This window comes from Prunus dulcis, chromosome 7 (assembly GCF_902201215.1).
Source record: "Prunus dulcis chromosome 7, ALMONDv2, whole genome shotgun sequence".
NCBI classification, from domain to species: domain Eukaryota; kingdom Viridiplantae; phylum Streptophyta; class Magnoliopsida; order Rosales; family Rosaceae; genus Prunus; species Prunus dulcis.
Genome location: NC_047656.1, coordinates 18371336 through 18398517, shown reverse-complemented (window position 1 = coordinate 18398517; position 27182 = coordinate 18371336). Strand labels below are relative to the sequence as shown.

The window sequence follows — 27182 nt, the reverse complement described above, 5'->3', positions numbered from 1 at the left end:
TTTTGGCTTGTTGGGTTTTTCTTATTTCTCCTTCAAATTTCAAAGGCTGTTGAGGTTAAATTTTCTCATTGACAAGGGGCTTCACATGGAGAAACACTTTCATGCCTTCTATCCCCTGCCCAATAACGCAATGACACACCAGATGACTTCCAGATGACACACCAGATGACTTCTAGATAACTTTTTCAGGTGTAATAGTATATTATTGACCGGTAATAGTCCGTTGCAAGGAAGTTTTTATTATGCTTCACATGGTGGTTTGACAGTGTCTGGAAAATGAAAGTGAAGTCCATAAACTCTTCCCCAAGTATCCTCCTTTCCACTTCACAGGTTTGAAATTGTGGGACATAAATTGGAATTCCAGGGGAAAGAAAATATCTCTGACAAAGAAATTAGTGGATGAAAAATAAGGTGGAAATTATATCCCTGGCAAAGAAAGAAAAAGTATTTCTGTACTGTGCTCTGGTATAATTGGTCTTCCGACTTTACTTATATTCATAGTCTTTGATTTAACCCCTCCAACACGCAATATCTTAAGGATATGAGGCTATTATGAGCTATGGTTTCATTTTCCTTTCTGTTGACCTTTACTAGAATAATACAGGCTGATCCTGATGCTGCTGCATGCACTCTAAGCTTGTTCCCACCGATGGATTTTTATTGCTGAAGCTGTGATTGTGATGAGGGTCTTTGGAATTATCGTACGGTGAACGATCTGTCAAAATCATGATGTGTGTAGTCTTTTTTCCATTGGGTGGTGGTGTTGATTTGGACATGGATAATTACTGATAATGATTTTAATGTATCCGAGTGCGGTTTATTGGTGGACTAATTACAAACTAATAATGAATGAAACGCTAGCCAGTCTTAATTTCGATGCATTTGTTTCTCTGAGCATCCCATCCCATCCCATCCACCGAACTGAGAAGCTGCTTTTGGCCTTTAAATTCACTGAAAAGCAAATTTGGGTTGTTGAAAAAATTCAATACACAGGTACACAGGGACAAGGCCTCTGCAAATTACGCTGAGAGAGAGACACAGAGACGAAGACATAATTTTGAACAAGTACAATTCTTGTTTCTTGATAAACAAATTGAAGAAACAATTTTTGTTTGCCTACCCCAAAACAAAATAAAAATAAAAATACAAGAGCAGAGTTATTATATTGAGTTCCAACTTCCAACTACAAACTGAAAGTGTCGTTGTCTGGCTCTTGAGTCATAAGCTATATGCCGCATCACGTAAAAACCTGTCATGTTTTTATTTGCATGTTTGCCACGTGCATGCTTTGTGTCCCTAAACATCAATTTGCTTCTGCTCATGTACATGTCGTGCTCTTGGAAATGCAAAACTGGAGAGAGCCCTGCGGTCCTGAAATTTTCACTCTCATTCTGGGATATGCCATCCAAACTGGCAGAACATCACGAAGAATATCCATTTTTGGAAAATAAAAAGCATAATTTTGTGCATCAAAAACATAAACTTAAAAATATGAACCCATCGAGGAATTATAGGAAATTGAGATGTTTGGTCTGCCATATATATATATTTGACGTTTTTGGCTTTTAGCATTGGGAAAAAACTTGTAGATTGGGGCTAGGTTCCATTTCAACCCAAACTATTTCTTTAACATTATTGTTAGCATCAGATCAGTCCACTGAAATCTACATTATCAAAAGAAAAATCGAGGTGGGTCCATTTATGATAAAAGACGAACTGAGTTTAGAATTATAAAAATAATAAAATAAAAATCTTCTTTGTTTGTGTGTGTGTTTTTGTCAATGACCATGAAAGCAAGGAAGACGATGAAATCGTGTAAATTTGTAGTGTGATTTCCCAGCACATTGAGGTTACCGTCAAACCAAGTAACTAAAATGAAATTGGGTAGTTGCCAGTCGCTATCCTGCGCCGAGGGGTTCAAAACCAGCACAAAATGAAATTAGGTGTAAATGTGTATTAGTTTATAGTTTAAACTTGGGAGTTTGATGCTGACAGAATGGACCAGAAACGCAAAGATCATTTAAGGTATGGAACTATGAAAATGGATGGGATGTGAAAAAGGGCACAATTATATGCATGCCATGACATGTGGTAACCTAACCACTCACTTGTCCTTCGGATTGCTGGAAATCCGGAACCATAGTAAGAAATTATGTTCTCATCTTCATTACTATTACAAGTTGCATTCATATAAAGTTGTGTTCATATGGATTTTTAAGTGGTTAATTTCTTCAAGTCAATTTTTTTTTTTTTTTTTTTTTGGATAGAAAGATTAAGATGCCAACGTTTGACTTTTTGTTTTTTGTTGAGACAAGATAGCCAAATTATAGGAAGAATACGAATGCAGGACTGCATCCTTTTCTCTCTCTCTCTCTCTCTCTCTCTTTCTAACCTTTAATCCAACTATGAAATGGACCTCCATTATTCATTAAAGAACATACTGTTGATATGTTGTAGGTAATAGGAGTTTGAGCTAAACTAGTCAGTTTTCACAACTTTTATTTTATAATAGACCCTGCCCTTATATAATGTCTTTTTGTTGTCCCTATAATGTCTCTTTAATGCAAAAAAGGCTACTTTAAAATATAAGTTGTGAAAAAGGGCTATTTTAACCAATTTCAATAGATAATATGTCAATATCGTTATCTCCAATTAGGGTTCTTGGCCAGGCTTGAAATTTTTGAGTTTGGGCTAGGCTTAAGTCGAAATTAGGTTTCAAAGGACTTGGCCTGAGCCAACCCATCGGGCCGTAGTTTTTAATTTTTTTTCTAAGTCTTTTAAATCTTTTTGTTACACTTTTTTTTTTGGGGTTAAAAATGATGGATAAAGTATAGATTACTATATTATGTAAGAAAATAAATATATAATAGCTTAATTCTTTTACTAAATCTAGAACAATAGCTAATATATTTTAAAAATATTATGCCTAAAAATGAATCATATGAAAATGGGTTATTTTTATCCCAAATTAGGATTGACATCATGAAAATTAAAGGAATTTGTGCCATTATAATTAATAAAAGCAAAATAAGCTTTCAAATTGTTTATTGAACCATTAAATTTGAACTTGACAAAAAAGGGGCACTAAAAGATATAGTATATATATTGCTTGTTTGTTACACAATTTTAGACAACATTGAAAAAATTAACTTAATTTATAACATGTGTAAACAGAATAAGAAGTTTATTTGTTTATCATACATATTACATTATTTTGATGAAGTATAAAAGGAGGTCAGAGAGTGCATCAATTAAATCTTAAAAAAGAGGTTGGCTCTTGGGCTGGTCTAGATCGGGCCAAGCTAGGCCAGACCACAGGCGGGTCTTGTCTGGTCAGGTCTTGGGTGGACCGAGAGTTCCAAATTATAAGCCCAAATCCTACCCAACTTTAGAGCAGGTTGAATCGAACATGCCTAACTATCCGGATGGGCCTGACTTTGGCCTACCGAGTCTCATTCTACCCATTTTAGCCCGTAGACCGCGAGTGAGTCGAGAGTTCCAAATCCTAAGCACAAGTCCTACCCAACCTTAAAGCGAGCCAAGTCGAACATACCTAACCATCAGGCCGAGTCGAACTTTGGTCCATCGGGCTACCACTTTGGCCTGCGTGCCAAATGTTGATTCCTATCTCCAATAAAATGCAGCATTGTGGTACACATTTTCAACAATATCGATGCGCTTTAATAAAGACCAAGCATCATTGAAGTCCTCATGCATCACTTAAATAAAGCATGCTTTTTATTCCGGAATAGCCCAAAACAGAGCAGTCTTTTTCCGTACGATTTGATGGGCTAGAAAAGTTTCATGGTCCTAAAATAAAATTTGGAGAGAAGGAATTGGATTATTGGACTAGGGGAGGTGGTAGTTTACAATAGGCCCATAGCCAAAGTAGTTAGATTTTGTGGAAGGCTTGGAAGCCCAAGTACATGAGCCAGCTGAACCCTTTTGTGACTGTTCTTGATTTATTTTGATCACCAATAACAGCAAATCGATCTCATTCAGTTTTATGTCATCGCCAATCAAATTTGAAGTCGTCTGCATATTATATTCAGTAAGCACAACATGATCATGACATTGAGCAAAGTTTGGCAGATGATAAGCAACCAATCTCCATATAAAATCAATGTCAAATCCATAAATATAATATTTCAATTGGCCTAACATATCCCAGATTACAAAATTCGCATTTTCTGCATAAAAATGAATCCATGAGGCCATATCATGACAGATGGTATTTGAATAGTCCCATGTCAGGGTGATCAAAGCATGAAATAGTTTCTGTCAACACCCAGGTAATAGATTTTTTTTCCTTTAATCCGAAAGCCTAAGGTAAAGTTAAAATCGCGTAAATCGCGTTTAACTTACATGTAACGAGTCAAGTATTTTTCTTATTTTATAAGGCATTGGCATTGTGTAGGGAAATTTCTGTTTTGACAGCAAATGCATGAGAACTGCGTGCTTCCTCAAGCACCAACATTGACTAGTCTCTCTTTCCCATTAAGAAAATGAATAAACTTTATTGGTCAGTCAGACGAAGTCAAGCTTTCTAAAGGCTCTTTTTATCCATCTTTCAAATGCTCAACGTACCCCCGCACTGGTTTAGTTTCTTTCCTCTCCTCTGCTAACTTAGCTTTTGGACCCTTTGGCTGGTCTGCTTTGGTGGTTGAATTTGAGGCCAGAGTAGTAGACTAGTGTTTTTGAGTGTTTGGCCATGGGAAGAGCTCCATGCTGTGACAAATCTAAAGTGAAAAGAGGACCGTGGTCCCCAGAAGAAGACACCACCCTCAAGAACTACCTCCACAACCATGGCACTGGTGGCAATTGGATTTCTCTCCCTACCAAAGCAGGTACTCTAATTTCAAATGATCACTTACTAATTATTACTTCTTAATTGTTCTTGGAGAAGTTGGTTAGTTCATGCAAAACAGTTAGTACTACTTTTATTCATGGTGGTTAAATGAATTTAAATTTAATTATGTGTTGAATTAAGGCCTCAACCGTTGCGGTAAGAGTTGTCGATTGAGATGGCTGAATTATCTTAGGCCAGACATCAAGCGTGGAGGTTTTACTGAGGAGGAAGACAACCTTATTTGCACTCTCTACGGTACCATTGGAAGTAGGCAAGTCCAATATTATTTATAAACATATCTTGTATGTCTAAACTGTTTAATTTTGTACCATTTGTGAAGTTCTATTTGTGTGTGATTAATTAGGTGGTCTGTTATAGCATCCCAACTGCCAGGAAGAACAGACAATGATGTCAAAAACTATTGGAACACCAAGTTGAAGAAAAAATTCTTCGCAGCAAATAACATGAATTTGGCTTCAAGAGAGTTTCCGGCTTCAGTTCCCAAATTTGAATCTGGAACCCCTCAGGATCATGGGACTTCATCATCTTGTTTTGATGGTACATTGCCATATCTAATGGACGTGAGCTTGGGGCAGAGTTTTGATCAACAAAAGCAAATAAGTCAATTTCCTCATTCAAATTTTCTGGAAGTTAATGATTTTGGCACTTGTGGAAGTAAGAGTTTCACCAATATTTCATCATCTCAAGAAGCTTCAAGTCTTCCCACTTCATCTATTTTGGGTTTGGAGAACAATTACACCCTGTGGTCTGGCGATGAAAGTGGGGCTCTTACGGACTATGGATTTGAGCCTCCTGCTGATGCTCTTCTGGGTAACTTTGGTTATTAGGCAAATATTTAAATATACTTATGAATTTGCTCTATGTATTATGCATATAAAAACTCTCTCCTTACCTACATGTTAACAGCAGGCTATGAACTCAAGATGCCAAGGCAAAGCCTCTCTATCAAGTTCACAAACTAACACGTATGAAAATCAAAATACTAGGGTTTTGGTTCTGTTAAGAACAACCAAACTTGGATGATTATGGAATTATGCATGCAGTTTATCGACTAATCAAGCCGGTGTTTAGCGTTGTTTTGTATTAATGTTTGTGGTAACTTTGGCTGAGGGCCCTAATTTGCTATTATAAACCTTTTTTTTTGGGCCTAATTGTGCAAGTGAAAATATTCAGTTATATTGTGAGGTATATATGTAGTCAGCAATAATTTGTTTGCTTCTGACTAGTCAGAGGTCACAATAGTTGCATTGCGCTGCATATTCAAAGTGAAGAAAATGTCTACATCTGACAATGACCATCTCTCTCTCTCTCTCTCTCTCTCTCTCTCTCTCTCTCTCTCTCTCTTGTGGGTTTCTTGTTTTGTTTTGTTTTTTTCATTTGAATGAGCTTAGAATAAGATTACAAAGAACACATAGTCAAAAGCCATAAATGTTATTCATAGATGGATAGTCAATTTGAATGCAAATTCAAGGAGTAAGAAGTGTAAAAGGGTTTTAGTCTTTGGTAAACAGCATTTGCCATTATCTTTAAGAACATGGCAAAGACTAGTACTTGAAAAAGTGATGACCAAAATGGGTGCCTTATGTTTTCTTTGGCTGGAAGTGGAGAAATAGAGCATGCCTCAGATTAAGAATATTATATTAATATAAAGTGTGGCCCTTGTGAGCTTCATCATATCCTTTATTATACTTGTTCTCTGAATCTGCCCTTCTTGACCTCTTTTCATTCAACTCTACCATCATATTTCTTTCTTGTATATTAAGGACTTCTTTGGTTGCCTTCCCTTATTCAACATGCAAAGTCTCATTGCAAGACTCTTGCTAAGCTAATAAACTTTTAGGATGAGTTGATTGATGGTGAATACAATTCAAATGGGGTGCTAAGAAAAGCTGGTCTTTTGTCTTTGTATATTATTATTGTAGTAAAACATCATTACAATTATCTAATCAAAGAATTGTGAAGGAAGCAGCATAGAGCAACCCATGGTGGCTCTAGGTTGTGAGGTTATCTAAACTAAGAGACCAACTTGGTCAAATCAACATCTTTGCTAGTCAAGGATTTTCAAATTCACATGTGCTGTTTCTTTTAAGAAATATCTTTGTTTGTTTATAAGTAATTTCTCCAACTTGCAATTGTTTATTATGAGGTCAAATTAGTGAGTATCAAGGAAAGAACAGAAAGGAAAGAAGAAGAGAAACACAATCTTCAATGATATAAATTTGATTTTACTCTCAGAAATATCAAGCCTCCTCCTCACTAGCTACCTAGCAAATGGTCCTCTCATGGACTCTGCATTTGTGGAATCTTAAGCAACTATGGGCAAGTAAGTGCATGAACATTGATAGCTAACAATAAGGAGAAGAGAATTGCCTTGCTTCTAAGGGTCTGAGAACAAAAGCTTAAAGTTTCTAGATTGCTAGTTGCATCATGAAGCAAGTTATCAGAAACCTAATGGAAAATAAGCAACATTGATGTTCAGAAAACCCAAAAAGGTATAACAACGGATTTTGCTCAATACGGAAAAACTCAGAAGACCCATAAAAAAGAAAAACTTAAAAGAGAATCACAGGCACATACCGACACATGCATCAAAACGAATCATTCATATATAGCCATGAATTGACAGATTTTACACCCGATGCACTACCTCGTATGCCTTTATGCTTTTCTTTCTTTCTAGAATTTGGTTTAGTGGTGGCAGTAAAGTACATTCTATAGTTTTTTGGGTTTATATTTCCGAGAAATTCAGATTTTTATTGTTGGTGCAATGTGAAAATATATTTAAAGAATACATCATTTTAATTAGTCTAGCCTTACGGCTATACTCTTTAAATATAATATTTTAACCGTATAGCGGAGCAGCGCTACTCTATAAATGGAATATTTTACCCGTATAGCCGGGCGGCTATACTCTTTAAATAAAATACTTTGAAGGTGCAGCCGATCGGCTATACTCTGTAAATAGAATCTTTTAAACATAAAGCCGGGCGGCTATACTCTTAAAATAGAGTATAGCCGTGCGGCTCTACTCTTTAAATTGAATACTTTGAAGGTGCAGCCGATCGGCTATACTATACAAATAGAATATTTTAAGGGTATAGCCGGGCCGCTATACTCTATAAATGGAATATTTTACCCTTATAGCCGCGCGGCTATACTCTATAAATGGAATATTTTACCCTTATAGCCGAGCGGCTGTACTATATAAATAGAATATTTTAAGAGTATAGCCGCCCGGCTATACTCTACAAATAGAATATTTTACGTGTATAGCCGCGCGGCTTTACGCTATAAATGCAATATTTTACCCATACAGCCGCTCGGCTATACTCTTTAGATAGAATATTTTAATAGTATAGCCGCTCGGCTTTACTGTTTAAATAGAATACTTTGAAGGTGCAGCCGATCGGCTATACTGTATAAATAGAATATTTTAAGAGTATACGCTATAAATAGAATCTTTTAAAGGTATAGCCGAACGGCGATACCTTATAAATAGAATATTTTAAAAGTATAGCCGATATATATGCATATTTAAAGAGTATAGCCGCTATGTACCAGTATTCCAATAACGTGTTTCTTCCGTTTTTGTTTTTTTCCTTTCTCTTGTTTGCAAAACGCACTTGTTAATCTACGCATTCTAGACTAGTTGTGTTGATCATCAATGGAAAATTTCTGCTCACGGTACAGAGTGAAAGAACCTAGGGGAGAGAGAGAGAGAGAGAAAGAGAGGCAGGCTTCAACTTCAGAACCAGAAAACTAATGTACCAAATCATAAAACTCAAAAATGAATCACAAACTTGGCTATGTACATAAAAGAAATTCAAAAACTAAGTATAGACTTTGTTGTATATCTTTCTCAACCTGCAAGGCTGCAAATATCAAGCCTCCTCACTAGCTACCTAGGAAATGGTCCTGTCATGGACTCTGCATTTGTGGAATCTGTGTACATGGAAAACACTTCAGTTGAACTAGTACTAGTATACGGTGCCAATCTAACACGAAGTTCTTCTGTCCAGCCCGGGCTTCTTTCTCGATGCCTAGACAATTCCATTTCAAGACAATGTTTAAGCTCAGACAATACAAAATCCATTGTGGCTCTGTGTTGGGAGGTGGAAGTTGTGCACGCCATTGCTACCTCTAAGGCTTTCCAGACCGAATTCACATCGTAACCTTCTTGCATCCTTGGATCTACAACACTTGTTATATCCCCTCTTTGGAGCTCAGGATTCACCCACTCTACAATGTGGACATGCTCATCACTTTTTATGATTGCAGGTTGGCCTGTAATGAGCTCTAGTAGAACAACCCCAAAACTATATACATCACTTTTTTCATTCAATCTTTGACAATTGTAGTACCTGAGCACAAATCATAAATCAGTCACTCTTCTTATATCTGTTTTTTGCCATAATTGAATTTGACGTTGAAACTTGAAACTAATTTGCTTCTGCAGTTCTTTTTTACATCAAATACTCACATGATTAAAATGCTAAGAGAACAATAAAATGTAAAAACATACTCTGGATCAAGATACCCTGCAGTGCCCATGACTGTTGTCACTACATCAGGCTCATTATCACTGGGAAAAACCTTGGAAAGACCAAAATCTGCAATTTTAGCTTCCAAATTTTCACTTAAGAGAATGTTGGCAGTCTTTACATCTCTATGTACAATAGGTGGCTTGCATCCATGATGCAAGTACTCCAGCCCTGAGAGACATATTTCACTATCTACATTAGTTGAACTGTAATATAAGTAAATATTGTCATACCAGAATATATATTTAAGAATCTTTTGTAGGAAATTGGAAAAATCACATGCACAGAATGCTGGTGTAGGAAAGCTGTTCTAAGTTTTAAGAGATGTTCATATTTTGGGTTGAGTACCAGTAAGCACCAACCTTGCGCAGCATCTATTGCTATGCGAAGCCTCATTTCCCAAGTCATACGTGTGCTCCTATCTGAATCTGCAACCATTAATGTGACATTTAAATATCTTGAAATGCTCAAGCTCATGTCGAAGGACAATGCTTTGATAAAGGATTACCTGAGAGACAGCCTCTAAGGTTGCCATTAGGCATGTACTCGTATATAAGTGCTAAGTTGTCTGCATCATCACAGTATCCAACAAATGAGGCCAAGTTTCTATGATGGATTCTCATCAGGAGCTCAGCCTGCAGTCAACAAGGGACTCATCAAATCAATAACAAATGAGCATAGGCCTTTGTCTTTCATTCTAGTTTCACTCATCACTCATATGCAAGACTTCTATTCCACATCCAATGAATTTCAAGGCATTCTAACTGACAAACCTCTGTTTGGAACTCCCTAGGTCCTTGAGATGATGAGGGGGAAAGCATTTTGACTGCAACTTGGGTGCCATCTTTCATGTAGCCATGGTACACAATCCCAAATCCTCCCTTCCCGATCGCAGTTTGAAAGTTTTTGGTAATTTCTAAAACCTCTTCATGAGTAAACTGGCATTTCTTTGATGCTATAGTTCTTCCTGTTTTGTTAAAGTTTTCTCCTTCTGTATCTAAGTACACAAAATAATGATTTCAGATTCCGACTGTTAAAATAAGGAACTTTTCATGATTTAAAATGATAATTTCAGAAGTTATTTCTTCCATTAAGTTAAAAGGTACCTGCTTTTCTTTTTCTTCTCAATTTCCATACTACTATCACCACTATAAGGAGGACTAGTGCTGATAATAACGATGCAACTATTGGAACAACAATTTTCTTCTTCTTTTTGCATGAATCCGAGCCACAAAGATTTTGGCTATCCACACTGAAATTCAGAAGATACACAATTATCATACTTCTCTGCATAATGCATAACATGAACCATTTCTGTTATTTTTTAAACTAAAAGAAGCTTACAAAACCAGATAAACAAGAAGCAAGTTTCCGGGTTGAGATGAGGAGGTGTACCTCAGTTCAAGTAGTCCAGCTCCTGATCTCTCCAGAAGAGCGTTTGGAACGGAACCAGACAATTGATTCCCTTTCAAGTTCCTGCATGTCAATTCTTAATAATGGAATGCTGGCATCACAATGAATCTATCATCATGTAGTAATTACACTTACAGGATCTTGAGAGACTTTAGTTCTTCCAGGAACTGAGGCACCGGTCCAGTTAAGTTGTTGTTCGACAAATCTCTGGGACAAAGCATGTAAAGTTAAGTTAGTATGTTCTGTATGATATTAAAGTGGATAGCTTTAACAAGATGAGCCTTTTTGCAAGCACAAAATAACAATAATTACAAGGACTCCAATGATGAGAGCTTGGCAATGGAAGCAGCTATGATCCCATTCAAGTTGCTTGAGTTCAAGTTCCTAGTGACAATAAAAGGCAAATCTGTTTAGAAATGGATTACAAAGGTGAAGAAAATTGTATTAATTCTAGTTCCCCTGAAGGACTTACAGCGAAGTAATCCGAGGAAGTGAAAGGCTGTAGTTGCATTTTAGACCTTCCCAAGAGAAATTCTTAGGTCCACAAGGATCGCCAGCCCAGATTTTTTTTATTTGGTATGTAGTCTTGACATTCGTTATGGCCTCAACTGAGATCAAACAAGACCGGTGTGAAGCTAAGCATTTCTACCTGAGCAAGATACAAATTTGAATGCAGTAAACTTCAACAAAAGAAAACATACCATCTTCACTAAAAGTAGGTGATTCAACCCGCTGCATGACTTTGAAAACCTCAATAGCATTGAGAATGGGTGGAAGGGTAGAGTTCTCTGACTTGTATATAGAAATTTGGTGATCTTTTCCCACCAGAGCTCTTGCATTTGATATTATGTCTGCTTGTAAGTAACGCGGCACGACAGGTCCAAACAATGGAGATCCATTCCAAGATATATTGAACTTTCTTGACTGCTTTCTCGCAAGAAGCTCTACCTCAGCAAAGTACATATAAATATAAAATTGATCATCCATACCAGTTGTGTTCCAGTACAAGTTTAAAGGTTCACTTCCATTTTGAGGTCTAGCTGCAGTCTTGATTACTTCAAACGGTGCTCTATATCCGTTCTCATAGGTATTAATTGGTAAAGAAGTGCTAACTGTATCCCAAGAAGGTGAAACATAAAGGGACCAAATTCGATCGTAAACATCATCTCCATATCGACCTGTTCCATTGCTTGATCCAATGTCTAGCCTTCTAAAGAGTACTAATGATGCAGAGGTCCCATACTCAGTACCATAAGTTGAGCTGTTGAGCGGTCTAAATTCCAATGCTGAAATGAAAGGAGTTCCTAAACCTTTGTTTACTAGACAAATATGCATGCTATCAGATTGTGCAAAACCTATAATCTCCTTTGTAACAATTTCAGAAGCATTTCCAAATCTCACTGTCGACCAGAAGTTGACATCAAGATATAGATCAAACTCAGGTAGCTTGTTTTCTCCATTGTAGTTTCCATATAAAAAGGAAGCTCTAATCAAATTCAAGCTGCCTTTTCCCGCTTCGGGTCTCAAAGTGTAGCAATTTTTGTTTCCCAGAGGAAAACTCCTGAGGTCTGAGAGAGGGAAGGGTAGGTTGGGATACTTTGGATACATATACTCAGAGGAGATGTTCTGGTTTATCCCTGTATCTGTGTAATCTCCATCTGGTGAATATGTTATGTTGGTGTCTGTGTCTTCGTAGGTCTTCGAGGGAGAGCCACAGTCAATGCTTACGAAGTCTAAATGAAAACAGATAAGTGAAGAGAAATCGGAATGAATGAGCTGTTTCTGATTGTTAACACAAAAGAACAAAACAGCCCAATTTATGACCTAAAATCCTAGATTTATGAATTATATCTACCCTTTTAAAAGATGCCACAGAATCATAATGGTCTTTATTAGTAGGAAAAGTTCTTCTCCTACCAAGAAAGGTAGCAATAGGCCAAGAACACAAGCAACTAGTACTTAAAGATACAGACTTTTACAAGAAACTATATTTAGAGCTAAAACAAGAAGTTATAAGTAGACATGTAAAATGAACCAGACAGACACAAATATCATTTGCTTTTAAATAAAAAACTAACCTATCCGGCGCTGCGCATGAACTAAACTTGCACAGAGCAACAGGAGGAAGAACCCAGTTGACATTTTCATCTCTCTCTCTCTCTCTCTCTCTCTCTCTCTCTTGGATCCTATGAATCTGATACTAAAAATGAATGACAGTTTTTGCACCATAAAAGCAAAGAAAAAAAAAGACTCTGTGGATTGGAACCTAATGCTGCAAAACCTGCTACATGTTCTTATTTTCCGTGAGAGAACATGTTGGTCACGTGAGCATCTTTGCTGGTCAATGCATACGTATTGATTTCACATTCAGTGTGCTCAAGATCCTCAGCCAAATTAGTCAGACTAAATCCTTTTCATCCATTTTCAATCCAAGCCACCAAGTTTTAAACATGTGGGATGAGGATGACAGTGATTCGTGTCACCACACCACAGTTTAAGTAGAAAAATTTCTACCCACCCACCTGATAGTTTTGAAAATTGGTAGGTGCATTATTCATATGTTTTATTGTTCCTTTTTTTAAAACTTTAACTGTACTAGCAATCAATGATTAATTTAATTAGCATGAAAGCCAAAATCTTCGTGCCGACAAGCAGAGCAGAAAGAAACTGAGAAACGCAACCTTAAGTCCAAAGTCTAAAAAGGCATAACAAAGGAAGAATATAAAACCTTAATAATATTGCTCAACTTGCTTATAATATTGAACTAGTAGGCATTATTATATCAGCATGCATAAAATATTTGGGTCACATATTGCAGCTGCTGGCAGCTCTATCTTTGTGGCTTTGTACCAGACCTTTTTTTTGGGTATTATTTAATTTGTGTGTAATGGGATGATAAAAAATGGAATTGGAAAGGGCCATAGCCAAGATCGATCTTGGCCATTCATGAGAATCCAACGGTTTAAGGTCACTATTTACAAAAATGACAAGTTATTTTATGTTAAGAAACTCCTTAGTGAAATAGAACATGTATACGCCTTCTTCTTACAATCATCTCATCACATGAGTAACACGTGATACGTTGATACGAGAAAGAAAACTTACATGATATTCCATTTCAGAATTTTATTTCATGACTCATTCATAATTGCATTGATCCAACAGTCTTTTTTGAGGAGGAGATATGGTTTTGACCATCATTTTTCCATTCCATACTTGAAAAAAAAAAAAAAAAATTCCCTTTTTCATCCGTATGAGTAAGTTGTTCGTCACATTCAAACGACACGTCGTTTGAACAAACGCAAATGTGAAGTATAAAAGGACGTGTGGCAGTGGATATAAAGAATTCCCGCCAATCTAGACGCTTCATTTCAGTAGCTTCCTCAGCAATTCGTCTTCTCAGCTCGCCTCAATGGTAAATCGCTCTCTCTCTGAACCCTAATTTTTCTTTAATTTTATTTGTATTTCTAGCTCACTCGTTAACTATAGTATCAGATCTCTCGAGTTTCAAATCCTAGCTTATTGCTCCGTTTGGTTACTGAGAAAATGCGCGAATGAACAAGATTCAATATAGTTTTTAATCTTAAGTTCAAATTAATTGCTCCAATTAATTATTTGTGTCGCATAGAAACGAATTGTGTTAGTATTTTGAATTTCTTGCGATTTCTCTTCTCTCAAATTTTTTTTTCTTTTTGTTTTTTGTTGGCGATGTTTTGATTTGTGTACAGTCGAAGAAGAGAGGTCTTTCGTTAGATGAGAAGCGTGAGAAGATGCTTCAAATCTTTTACGACTCTCAAGATTTCTTCCTTGTGAGTATTATCACGCCCTGATGCTATAATTTTAATGAATTCATTCAATTTTTCTAATTTTATTTTGCGAACCCTATTCTAATTTATTTCAATTGAGTTCTGTATTTTCAAATGTGGTTAATCTCTTTTTCATTGTGAACAATGTCAATGGTTTCAGCTTATATTGTACTTCTACAGCTCTGTTCATATGTTTATTGGTGATTTCAGCTAAAGGAGCTTGAGAAGTCAGGCCCAAAGAAAGGTGTTATTTCTCAGTCTGTGAAAGATGTGATCCAAAGTTTAGTGGATGATGACCTTGTTTTCAAAGACAAGATAGGAACCTCTGTAAGTAGATGTTTCCACATACAGCTTTGCATAGTGGATTATGATCAGTCTGTGAAAGATGTGATCCAAAATGCTTGTTTTTATTGGCATTTTGTAATGTATGTTATTTTAAAATTTCAGGTGTATTTTTGGAGTCTTCCTAGCACTGCTGGAAACCAGGTGAACCTTTGATGGTTTACATTATAAGCTCAGTTCTACAGGGTAGGATTTGTGCTGAAATTCCTACAAGTAGATTCGTGCTGATATTGTTTTTGGCCTTTGGCAGCTTAGGAATGTGAATAGCAGACTTGAATCTGATCTCCAAAGCAGTAAGAAGCGTCATGCAGAACTTGTTGAACAGTGTAATGCCCTGAAGAAGGGACGTGAGGATTCTGTGAGAGTTTCAAACTTTTATCTCTTTCAAAGGCTTGAACTGTTTTCTACTTTGTAAGAATGTATTTATGCATCTGAATCTCATGTTTTTACCAGGAAGAACGAGATGAGGCCTTAGCTGATCTAAAAGCCATAGAGCTAAAGTATAATGAGCTGAAGGTTGGAGTCTATATATCCTGCACATTTGTGATGCATTAGAGTTTGAAACAACTTAAATAAATTATTTGATCGAGTTGCTAACTGCAGTCTCTTGCCATTTTCAGGATGAGATGGCGCAGTATGCAGACAATGATCCAGCTGCCTTTGAAGCAATGAGTTAATTGATGCTTCAATCATAGTAGAATGATGCCCTTTTAACACCTTCGAACTCAAATAAGTGAACTGACCATATTATAATTTTGTTGGCAGAGAAAGCAATTGAAGTTGCCCATACAGCAGCTAATCGATGGACAGGTTTTATCATAATCCATTTGTTTCTTGTTTGGAGGGTGGGGTGTGTTTCTAAATCAAGAGAATGGAAACTCTTAATAACTGTGGTTTAATTACTGCAGACAACATTTTCACAGTGCGCCAGTGGTGTTCAAATAACTTTCCGCAGGCCAAAGAGCAGCTTGAGAACTTGTACAACGAGGTAAATTAGAATTAATAGAGAGCAAGCCCGGGTTTTTATTATTTTGAACTCATGAGCTTGCCATGCTGAGGTTGTCGTTTGTCATCTCAGCTGAAAGAACATGCTCAATTTGAATCTAGTCATCTAGCTTCCCAGTTTCTCTCTTTCCTTTGATAATTGTCTTTCTAATTTCAAATGCAGATTGGAATAACAGAGGACTTTGACTATATAGAGATGACACTAGCTCCACTGAGCTCAGTTATTAATTAGATCCTGAATGGCACCGCATGGTAAATACAGTATGGTTTGTAATTCCTTAGATTTCAATTGTCAATCACCACTATGGCTTGTATCGAACAAGGAAATGCTGTTTCCTTTAGCTTTATGCATCATAATGGTACTAAGAACACAGGTTGATATGATACTTAATGACTCAATCTAACATGTTTGTTTACTTAAACCAGACTTTGTGTCATTAGGTCAAGATTTCCTGGTCTCCTTGATTAATGGGACGAACCAATTTTGTGTTTTTGCTAGCCTGACTCTTCCTTAACCAGACCAGCTTAGTCTGGAAGCTCGGGCTGACCCATCAATTTGCATCAAACACATTTCATCATCAAAATACTGTGACGTGATTAGTAGTTGATTTAATGAATAATTGTCGAAATTTTTTTGCACTGGAACAGGTGGATCAAATACTTTAAATATAAGTCACCTCATTTTCATAATGTTTACGACAATTAATAGAACAACATTCGAACCTTTCATTGTCAAGATAAAATCAACAAGAGGAAGGAAGGTTCAAATTTGTTTATATTCCAACGCACTGCCTTGCCTTGCCTTGAATTGCCAATTTGGATGTGTGTCAGTTACCTTGAAGTGTGATGTGTCCAGACAAGACTAAAGAACACACCAACGGCTCAATCATCTGCTAGACTTTTGAAATTTAGCCAGAAAATTCAAAAATAATAGAAAGAGAATATGAGTGTATTGATGATATGATTGCATGTGGGAGGGGGTCCCACAGTTACACAGCTCGACAACAATGCCTGGAGTTTAACGTGCAACTGATCTCGGGCGTACGCGTGGCACCATCAAGAGCATATAATTTGGGGTAGGAGGCTAAGAACCATTGAAATGAAATCATAAGGTTAGTTAGCAGCAATTATAAGCAAGAGTGGCGGTTTCTATAAAAATTAAATTATTATTATTATTATTTTTGTGTGTACAAGATTCTCCTCGTCCCACTGTCGTTTTAGGCTTTTGGGTTGGTCGTATTGTGTGAGTAAATTCCTCTTTCATTCGAAGTGTTCTGCTCTCTTTCTATATAAATCTGGGACTGAAGAGGTACAAAGCCACCCTCATTTGGCTGAAAACTTTGTATTGGAGTTGGAGAAGAGACCCATTGGGGCATACCATAGTGGGGGGCAGAGAGAGAGAGAAAGCTGTGTTTGGGAAGTAGGAAATTTTTTTACAGCTTGTAGAAAATGGAGATGCTGAAAGTTCAATTTTTTGTGATGGCAATTTGTGCCCTTGTTATCTCTCTGCTTCTCCCCTCCATCAATGCTCAAACCCTTGCACCTACCCCTGCCCCTACAAGTGATGGTATGTTTCTCTCTCTCTCTCTAGAAATCATGTTGTTGTGATTTGAGTTCAGATTGTGCGTGTTGAATGTTGATGATTGTGTTTGGGTATGCAGGGGTGGCAGTGGACCAAGGAATTGCTTATGTGCTGATGGTATTGGCTCTGCTCCTCACCTACATCATCCATTAGAGACCCCATTTTTGGAGAAAGATGAAATATAGAGAAGAGAAAAATTCAAGAAAAATTGTGAAGTGAAATTGTTGCATCATTATCATGTTAGGCTTTGCTCGCTAGCCTATGTTGCTAATTTGTTGTTACCATTTTTATCGAATCCCCTATTCTTTTTTCAATTTCAAGATTCATTCATTTCCATATCCTCTCTCTGTTCACATTATGTTATATATCTCTCTCTCTCTAGTAAATGTTAAAATCACTGAAGTGAATTGGAAGGCAATTAGAACCTCAAAACAGTTTTAAACCAAAATCTAATACCTACTTTTACTTAGCAATATTGATATTGTTTATGTCACCAAAAAGGAACGACATGGGCACTAATGGGCATCCTCTTTCTTTTTTGTCAATACTGAAAAAAGTTGTGAAATCAAGACCCCCACCTAACCAGACAACGTGTTTACCACTTCACTTTATAGAGAGACTCTGTCTGGTTGTGGACCAAAGTTTTTACATGCGCAACCTTGTTTTAAGAAGCATGCCAGTGCCAGGGCCACTGGTTGGGGTGTGGACTCGGCTTCAACTGTTTACAATCCATCCCCTTTTTGTTTTGTTGGGTTAGATATAGATATAGAGGCCTAATCCATCCCTAAACCCTAAACCCTAGAACAAAAAAACCTACGTCGACCTTCCCTAGGGTTTGGAAAACTACAAAATCTCTTATCCTCAAGAAACATATAGAACTCTACCTTTTTTGTTTTGTTTGATCTTAGAAAATAATAAATAAATAAAAAAGTACAAAGGAGGGTAAATGAGGAGAGCATTTGAACTCTACCCTTGGCATGAGTGAAAAACCAATAAAGCTACAAGCCCCATCTATTAATATTTGTTTTAGCACTAGAAGTTTTGTTGGGTTACCAAGTGTAGCAAGTTAATAGTAACCATGAAACAACAATAGAGACAACGTTCAACGATGATGATGTATTTGAGCAGCAGCATTTTCACTGATGGCCCACATGAAGAGACTAATTCTTAGTCTAGTTACCCTTTTCATGGTTGAAAGAGAACCCGAAGGTGTAGCCATTACACAACTACGTGGTATTACGAATTCACGTGTTTTAAAACATATAATAAATGACACGGTTCATGTTTGAAGACTAAAATTTCTCCCATGTTGGAATCCCTCTTTATCAATGATTAAAAAGACACTTAAACACAGGAGAGATGGTGAAATCTACGCATCATTTCCTTCCTGTCATTGCCTTGGGTCAACAGCCAATAGATTAAGCAAAAGACTGACCAAGTCCAATGACCAAGAAGACAGAAGAGCTTCATAGTATAGGCTCCAAGATCATTTCATATTATTCACTTGGTAATATCACATAATAGAACAAGCTACTGATTCAGGCCTGACAGAACATTGAATAAATGTTCAAGGATAAGTTAAGAAGAAAAAGAAAAAGAAAAGAAAGAGAAAACTCTGAAAAAAGCAGAATACAAGTTTCAAAGGGGACTGTTTGATTTATGCCACCTTTATATACATTCGGTTTAATAATGAAGCCACACAGAAATCTGGATGCGCGATCGGAGCACAAATCTCCATTATAAAATCAGACCAATCCTTTACATAACCTCCTTTCATCCTGCAGAATAATACCTGCAACATTATAACAAATAAAATCAACTCTTAACTCAAATACAAAATGAAACTGCATATAAGTCATTTCACTAAAACCCTCAGAAAGAATTCCATTTAATGTACTTCATTCTACTAAAATGATAAAAGAAGGCACAATTTGTGAAACAAACAACTGCAATTTTATGTCTTTAATGATATTACAATAATCATACTGAAACTGATCAACGGACCTGCTCAAAGTGCCATCTCAGCCTGCAAAGCAGCCAATTCATCTTCTTCAGCAGTGCGCTTCTGGGGAATAGGACGGGTTGGTTGCCTTCCTGCTGGGGCTTGCACTGGAGCAGCAGGAGCTGTTGTTGCTGGCTGAAGAAGTTGTTCTTCCAACTCAGCGCCTTCCAGCTCTTCAAGTTCTGCTTCCAGTTCATCCTGCAGATTAAAAATGTCCAAACCACTAAGCAGCTGTATATACTAGTTGAAAACATAGCATTTAGAAAACCAATCATATTGGGATAAGGAAAGGAAAAGACAATACAAACCTCATCAAAATCAGCAGCTGCACCAATTGGAGCTGACAATGCTTCCTGTATCTGTTTCATGTTCTCTGTCTGCTCATTAATCTCATCCATGGTCTTGTCCACATCATCTATGTTCCTGTATAAAAGGACACCCATTTCAATTATGTAAGGAACATCCATAATTGAATTAATCAGATGTGATGTGACATCCAAGAAATGAAGATGCAACATAAAAAGTAAAGCATATTATTAAAAAAAATTCTTGTGAAAGTGCAAATATGCTTAATACAACAGTAAATGCTACATACGTTGCTTTCTGCATTGCTTTCATTGCAGCTGCTCCAGTTCTCAAGGCATCTACAGTTTCGGTTGTGGCTTTTGCACCTTCTAGCATTATCATCTGCAACATCAACATGTGCCACATCAATACAGCAAAATCCCATTCATCAAAACCAAAAAATCCAAAAAAAGATAAAATTATTGACAATATTTGAAACACTATTTAAAGGATCAAGAAATATAGTTCCAATTCCAACATCACCTGATCATGGATACGCAACTGGAAATTTCCAAGCTGTTCTATTTGTTGTTCATATAACCTCTTCCTCTTTAAACATTGTATAGCCGCTGCAAAAAAAGCAGCAAAAGTTACAACTCAACCACAGAACTAGAATTTCAAAAGACATGGACAACACATCTTTGGTTTTAGATTCAAATCATGTAAGGGTCTTATAAACTCTTTATGATTTCCAACTTATAGACAAAATCTAAACAGGTTTGACAATCATCATTCATATATTTGACCAACTTTAAGGAGTATAAAATGTATTGGTATACACACTGAGTCTCCAGTCCTAACCAATTCAATTGGTGCTGAAAGCAGTGGTGAGGAATAAAGAAACCCTCAGGTTAAGTTCCTTACTTAGATTAAGTTACCGTAGAAAAAAAGCTTGATAAGCATTAGATGGCAATAATACAAGGCAAACTCATGTATACATAATCAAGGTGCAAAATGTAAACTAATGGATAAACGGGTGTGAACATAAGCCCTCTCTCAAAGCAAAAAGTTAATAAATTCCTTAAAAATTATTCAAGAATTAGATTATCACCATCCGAATTCTCCATAAGAATGAAAACATTTTGCGACCATACCCCTTTTGTTCTTTGCTCTGGTGAATTCCTTGGCCCTTTCAACTTCTGCAGCAGCCTTTTTCTGTAGTACTTTTTCCTTTTTCTCTAGCATTTCAAGTGTCTGTACAACAAAGAGAGAGATTGATTGAGGAAATAATCAACTACTGACGAGGAACAAAAATAGGTGTAAACACAACCAGAAACAAAGTTCATCCAGATAATTAACGTTTCCGTCAACTTAATAGGTGTTATCATCATCACTACCGAGATTAATGGCCTGTTGCAATACAAGCCAAGATATCAACTTGAAAATCAATACTTCATTTCATATGTGGAAAACCATCTTCAGAAAGCAATCTAATTGCATCAACCAACGCAAAGAAAACATAAAGAACTACATAATTGAAGAGTTCCTCATGTCTCATCAGCCTCTCATTCTAAACTATTCACAAACCCATAGAGAATCATCCACATGCCGGCACACACAGTCACACACAGTAATACTTACAGACTTCCAAAACCAAATCAAACTAACAAAGCTACGAACGAATCACACAAATTTAAATACTTTGAGAAAAATTATCAATACGAATGAATAAAAATCGATTAATAAATCGGTCATTTTACCTCATTTAATTTGTCTAAGGTGGTCAGGGCATTGCCTTCCTGTTTAGGTTTCCCGAAAAGCCTGGTAAACATGGTTGATTCTCTGCAAATTATCGAACCCTCTCGATCTTCTGCATAATAAAAAACGTCAACGCGATGAAATCGATCAAAACCCTAGCCAAAATCTGTTTCCCCAGCCCCGCCAAATCAAGATCGAAAATTTCACCACAAAGAAACGTCACAACATTTATTGGAAACAGCGATGTATAGATAGATGTATGGGTAATTGGGTACATATGCTTACCTTGAAATTGATGCTAGATTTTGAGGAAGAAGGATCGGGTTGGGAAAATTAGGGTTTCGAAGGAGAAGAAGGAAGAGGACCGTGTAATGGCCGTGGCTTTGCCGATTGGGTTGATTGGGGATTTCTTAGGCGTGTTGGTTTGTGTTAGAAGAAGGAGAAGCGAAGCTGCTTTGCCTTTTTCTGAGTTTCGTCTACGTCGTTGAATGGAGTTATGTTTTTCCACGTGGCGCACTTGATTGGTTTGTGGGGTCCAGTGAAGGTCTAACGGACGGCTGGATGTATCTAAACCCTTCGAATGGGTGAAACGATGTCGTTTGGGTTTGGTGGTTAGTTTCTACAAGTCAATGATTAGTCATTGGAGCTTGCTCACTTCCGATAGTGGTAGTAGTACCAGTAATGCTGTAGAAGATAGTAAATGTTTGTGATTGATTCTAGCAGTAAAACAATTCATGTAAATGACTTATTTACTTACACTTTTGTTCTTTACCTTTAACCATTGAGCTTTTACCGTTTCCTCTTTTTTTCTTTTTTTCTTTTTTTCTTTTTTTTTTTCTTTTTTAATGTATATCTTTAAAGAGTATAGCCGGAGTATAGCCGCGCGGCTATACTATTTAAATATTCGAATATATTGAGAAAGTCTGGCCGCGTGGCTATAATCTTTAAATAATCGAATCTGTTTAAAGAGTATAGCCGCACGGCTGTACTGTTTAAATATTCAACTTTTTAAAATATTCAATTATATTCATTAAACATGTGCAAGTGCCAAATCAATGTGCATTTAACTGCACCAAGAACAATTTCATAACCCCTTTTGTATCTGCAGTGAACCAACTGGATTTGCTCATATTTGGGCGGTTAAAGGACCTCACTACTGACGGGATTTACATGAAGATTCCATCAGAACTAGAAATAAGTGATGATAAAAATACAAAACTAGTATCGTTCAAATGATCTAAACATCGTTTAATAACTAAACAAGTCAGCTTTAGATCACTCGAGGCAGCAACGCTTGAAAATCACCCCCTATGATGTTCATCGTCTTGTTTATAATAGATACATCATTGTGATAAACACTTGTAACATATATCACCCTGTTGCGAGGAGTCAATAGAAAGGGGTGGCGCTTCAATTTCTTAACATAGTCTTTACAGCTGAAAAAAGAAAAAAACAACAGTCATAAACACAGAAAGACAACATATATTTCGCCAAAAAATAAAGTCCAAAATAACTCACCAAAAGTTTGATGTTGCAGCATCATCAAAACAATTAAGAAATCTGTCACGCTCAGGCCATTGTTTACGACTAGGTGCCAGCAGCATCTTCAGAGTGTCCCTGAACTCTTGGAAATCTTGGATTTTCCTTGAATGTTGTTGATCATGTAGGCTCTCCAAACAACCGCCGATGTTAAATAGTTTCAGTTGGTCCCCAACAACAACATAATTATTATATCCAGCCAACGAACCATGGAAGAGCCCACAATCATGAATCTGAGCAATTGCCTCTATTAATTCTCTGCCCAATCATGAAATACATTAGTTAACTAAACCATAAATTAATAGCACTATAACAAAAATACTATTACGCTCACCGTATTGTACAACGCCAGAAATCAGATAGGCAATTACTTCCAACAATCAATTTGAACTTTCCAGGGTCTCTAATTTCATGGTTTTGTAATTTGAGTACCCATTCATCTAGTGTGTAATCAAGCTTGTCATAACACAAGGTCCAACAACCCTTCATCATATCCCTTTCGGCCTCACTGCATTCATCATTGAATGATTTCTGTTTGCAAAAGGTATACTTAAATGGGCGAAGAATCCTTTTATTAGATACTTTACCGTCCAACCTAAAAATTTCTTCGACACTCAATTTAGTTCCACCCTTAGCATCCATATTCATAAATGTCACAGGTATTCCACCTTGTTTATTTTCCTTGAAGAACAACTCACCATCGTAATGTTGTTTCCCGCTAGCATAATCAATAACAAAATTATAAAAGCTAATACGAGAACCCATAACGGTGCATTTTGAATTATTCTTGCACCATTGAGTTCTAATGTAATCAATGTAACCGTCGTCAATTGGATCATGATCAACTTCCATTTCCTGAAAATTTAAGATTAAAAATTAGATTATTTGATTTTAGTGCTCATATAAAAAGAAAAATATTACCTAAACACTAAGCATGTCATTAATAATGATGATATTGGACACTACTAATTCATGGGGCATAGACTAAAAAAGAGCGCCCACGAAAACTTCTCATAGAGCTGAATTATTAAGTCTGACCTTTCCTATATATGAAAACAAATTTTACACAAAAACCTCCATGTTCAAAACAAAAGAAAACAAAAATTATGTTATAAATGAGAAAGCATAAGCTAACCTTCGACTGTCGTTGACAATGAGGCAAAAACGTACGAGATATGTGGGGTGGTCCAACAACACCACCTTTGATTAACGAGAGTGAAGCCAAAGAAGATACTGAGTGAAAGAAAGAGATATCCAAGAGGGAGGGAGAGAAGAAGGTAAATTATATAGGAGTTTGAACTAAACCACTTACTCAATTGGCCCTAAAACCCAATCTCGCAAAAAGAGTAACAAACCCAAGCAAACCCAAAAAATCATAAAAAGGGTAACAATTAAACAAACAGGTATCATTGCCTTGCCCCTGTAGGAATTTGAAAACGGGAAACTAAATAGAATAAAGAGATCAACGCATAGAGCTGTAGAAATTTTGGAAAAGGGAAACTAAAGCTGTCAATACATTGCCAAAAATTTCTCGACTGAATTACATCTTCTTATGAGAAGCGACAAAGACTGAGAATCATGATCGGTGATGGGCCTCCACTCCCTCCTAAAGATGAAAATAAAAGTCCATTAAATTAATGGGATATCAAATAGTAAGTTTCCTATTTCTTCTTTCTTTCTATAAGTCTCCTGTTTCTTCCTTTAATAACAAAAAAAACAAAAAAACAAAACAAAACAAAAAAAAAACAAAAATAGTAAGTTTCCTATTTCTAGTAGGTCTAGGCTTACTTTTTTTGTTTCTAGGAAGATTTTTTTCGGTCTGATGTTTCTAGGAAGATTAATTAGGTCGTTATATGAGTAGATGCTTTGCAATTCAGACTTTACGGATATTAATGAAACCATCTGCTCTTCCATCTTTATATTTCTACAATTTTCAGTGATTTCGAAACTTTCATATCATACCCAACAAAACCCCTTCTGCCGCGGCATCCCCAAACCCTAAATTCCCTTTTGCCTCTCAATTGAACCATTCCAAGAGCAAAGGCCCTATCATGGGAGATCGGTATATATCTCAACTTTCCACCGTCGCCGCCGAGCTTACCTCGGGTCAAGGCCATGCCTTGACAATGGCTTCACGCCAAGATGACCTACTGGGCAAGATATCAGAGATGGAGAAATCTATGGACAAGTTACCGGAGATGGAGAAAATTCTGGGCCAACTGTTCGATTTGATGAAATCAATAACGCAGGAGCTGTGCTTACAAGGCCCCAGTCCAGCCATAACGACGACGCCACTTCCACCTTCCACAGTGACGGAGTACCACAATCCTAACCATGAGGCTCATGATCTTTACCAAAAGTCAGTTCTTAATTCTCATTGTTGTTTTTTTATTTTTTGTCTAGTTTATGAGAGAATTTTGCTTAAGTTTTCTCTCGCTGCTGCATGCATTTTGAATAATTTGCCTGAAATATATAATAACCAGTTTCTACTAGATAAATTCTCAATAGGCAGGGTAGGTCTTTAAAAAGAGATTAGCTTGACTTGTTGTATGCATCTCTCTTCTCTGTCCAGCTTGCCCGATGATTGGGAGCATGCATCAATGACGGTAAATCAAGGGGAAGCTAGATCTATATGTTTACTCGTGTCATCTTACGGGGACGGGATTTACACTAATGCAGTCTATGAAGTGAAATTCAAACACGGAGGAGAAGTCCCGGTAATTAGACATGTTGCCAAGTTCCGAGAAGGTTATTGCCCTCGGGTTGCAAGGGTTTTCAACCGCTCCAATTTATACTACTTTGGTGACTACGGTGGATTTATTGTTGACATGGAGACTTGGTCTAAATGTTCATCTATTACTCCTACCCCAGCCTCTAATTCACGAGAAACTATTGTGTACGCGTACGACAAGGTTTATTATCTTGCACGTCGAACATGCCTCCGACCAGTTAAGGAGCCGTCCTTCGGGCGATATGATCATAATCAGAAGGTTTGGGAGAAAATGACTCCTTTTCCATTTTATGATGATTATGACCACCATATGCGAATGACTGGTTATGCCGTTTGTCATGGCGTTATTTTGTTTTCATTGTGTGGCTTGATAAACGGGGATTTTTGCATCGTTGCTTTTAACGTGGGTAGAATGGATTGGAATCGGGTGAAATTTGACACTTCTGCTTGCCTTGCTCCTCCGTTCCAAGGGAGGGCTGTGGTTGTAGGCAAGACTATCTATGCCTTATACGGGGAGACAGAGATTATAGCATTCTCCTTTCAGATGGAGAAAGGCGGTGATGATGATATTGCATATTCCCTAAGCCAACTTTTTATATTGCAATGCCTTGAGTTCGCTCGTCCGCTAATGCCATGGTTTGACGATTTGACACAGTGTTTGGTTCATTTGGGGAACCATGACTTTTTCTATGTCCAGACTGGCTGGTGCGATTCACATCTCAAGGTTCAATATCTTAGTATCACCACGTTTCAAATTGTTGTTGGAGAAGGAGGAGGACATATGATCAAGACCATACATTCAACTGTTCATTCTGTGGATATCAAGGGCTCTGAATGGTTCGATCTTGTGTTATGCTTCACGCCGTAAGTGTCCCTCACGTTTATTGTATTTTTGTCAATAAGATTTAATTTGTACGTTGAAATTTTGTTGCATCTCATATGTAACCATGTTTCTCATTCTTATGACTCAGTGAGTGCGAGGATTATGAACACACAGAAGAGGAGAGTATGGCTAGTATGAATCAGCCAAGACAAGAAATAACGGCCATGAAGCTGGAAATAGAAGCCACGCAGCATGAAGAAGCAATTGATGCGCAAGTCGGGTATTAGGAATTGTGAAATATGAAAATTCAAAAGCATTGGATAGCCACCATCTAGAAGAAAAAAATTCCTATAACTTAGTTTAGGTCATTTTAATTTGCCCTTGTTGACTTCCGCTTATTTTAATTTTATATTTATTATAAGTTTGGCTTCATTCTTTCGAAAGTAAGACGGAAACTGTGGTACTGTGCTAATCTTTTATGGATT

General features: G+C 37.0%; 4 protein-coding genes and 1 long non-coding RNA gene across 5 annotated transcripts; 3 read left to right on the top strand and 2 right to left on the bottom strand.

The window, feature by feature from the left end:
• Positions 1-4603: 4603 nt before the first annotated feature.
• Positions 4604-5979, top strand: LOC117635637 (transcription factor MYB87-like). Its single transcript, XM_034369974.1, has 3 exons — positions 4604-4847; positions 4991-5120; positions 5214-5979. The coding sequence occupies exons 1-3, from the start codon at positions 4712-4714 to the stop codon at positions 5695-5697; spliced, it is 750 nt and encodes a 249-aa protein (XP_034225865.1). The 5' UTR covers positions 4604-4711; the 3' UTR covers positions 5698-5979.
• A 2629-nt stretch (positions 5980-8608) lies between these two features.
• Positions 8609-12998, bottom strand: LOC117633554 (probable LRR receptor-like serine/threonine-protein kinase At4g29180). The gene is made up of 12 exons (XM_034367196.1): positions 12903-12998; positions 11526-12557; positions 11297-11432; positions 11137-11208; positions 10960-11031; positions 10807-10887; positions 10518-10663; positions 10185-10408; positions 9920-10046; positions 9774-9839; positions 9393-9582; positions 8609-9231 (listed from the first exon to the last, which is right to left on the bottom strand). Exons 1-12 carry the CDS (start codon positions 12970-12972, stop codon positions 8769-8771), a joined length of 2679 nt encoding a protein of 892 aa, XP_034223087.1. The 5' UTR covers positions 12973-12998; the 3' UTR covers positions 8609-8768.
• Positions 12999-14153: 1155 nt separating this feature from the next.
• LOC117635111 (meiotic nuclear division protein 1 homolog) lies at positions 14154-16399 on the top strand. Its single transcript, XM_034369454.1, has 10 exons — positions 14154-14239; positions 14553-14633; positions 14841-14957; positions 15078-15116; positions 15223-15330; positions 15426-15488; positions 15593-15644; positions 15738-15782; positions 15881-15960; positions 16141-16399. Exons 1-10 carry the CDS (start codon positions 14237-14239, stop codon positions 16207-16209), a joined length of 657 nt encoding a protein of 218 aa, XP_034225345.1. The 5' UTR covers positions 14154-14236; the 3' UTR covers positions 16210-16399.
• Positions 16400-17090: 691 nt separating this feature from the next.
• On the top strand, positions 17091-17895 carry LOC117635091. The gene is made up of 2 exons (XR_004586867.1): positions 17091-17544; positions 17639-17895. It is a non-coding gene; the product is annotated as an uncharacterized LOC117635091 (long non-coding RNA).
• A 1108-nt stretch (positions 17896-19003) lies between these two features.
• On the bottom strand, positions 19004-22252 carry LOC117634385 (vacuolar protein sorting-associated protein 32 homolog 2). Its single transcript, XM_034368479.1, has 8 exons — positions 21890-22252; positions 21607-21716; positions 21001-21100; positions 20390-20475; positions 20157-20248; positions 19870-19984; positions 19564-19759; positions 19004-19351 (listed from the first exon to the last, which is right to left on the bottom strand). The coding sequence occupies exons 2-7, from the start codon at positions 21676-21678 to the stop codon at positions 19568-19570; spliced, it is 657 nt and encodes a 218-aa protein (XP_034224370.1). The 5' UTR covers positions 21679-21716; positions 21890-22252; the 3' UTR covers positions 19004-19351; positions 19564-19567.
• Positions 22253-27182: the final 4930 nt, after the last annotated feature.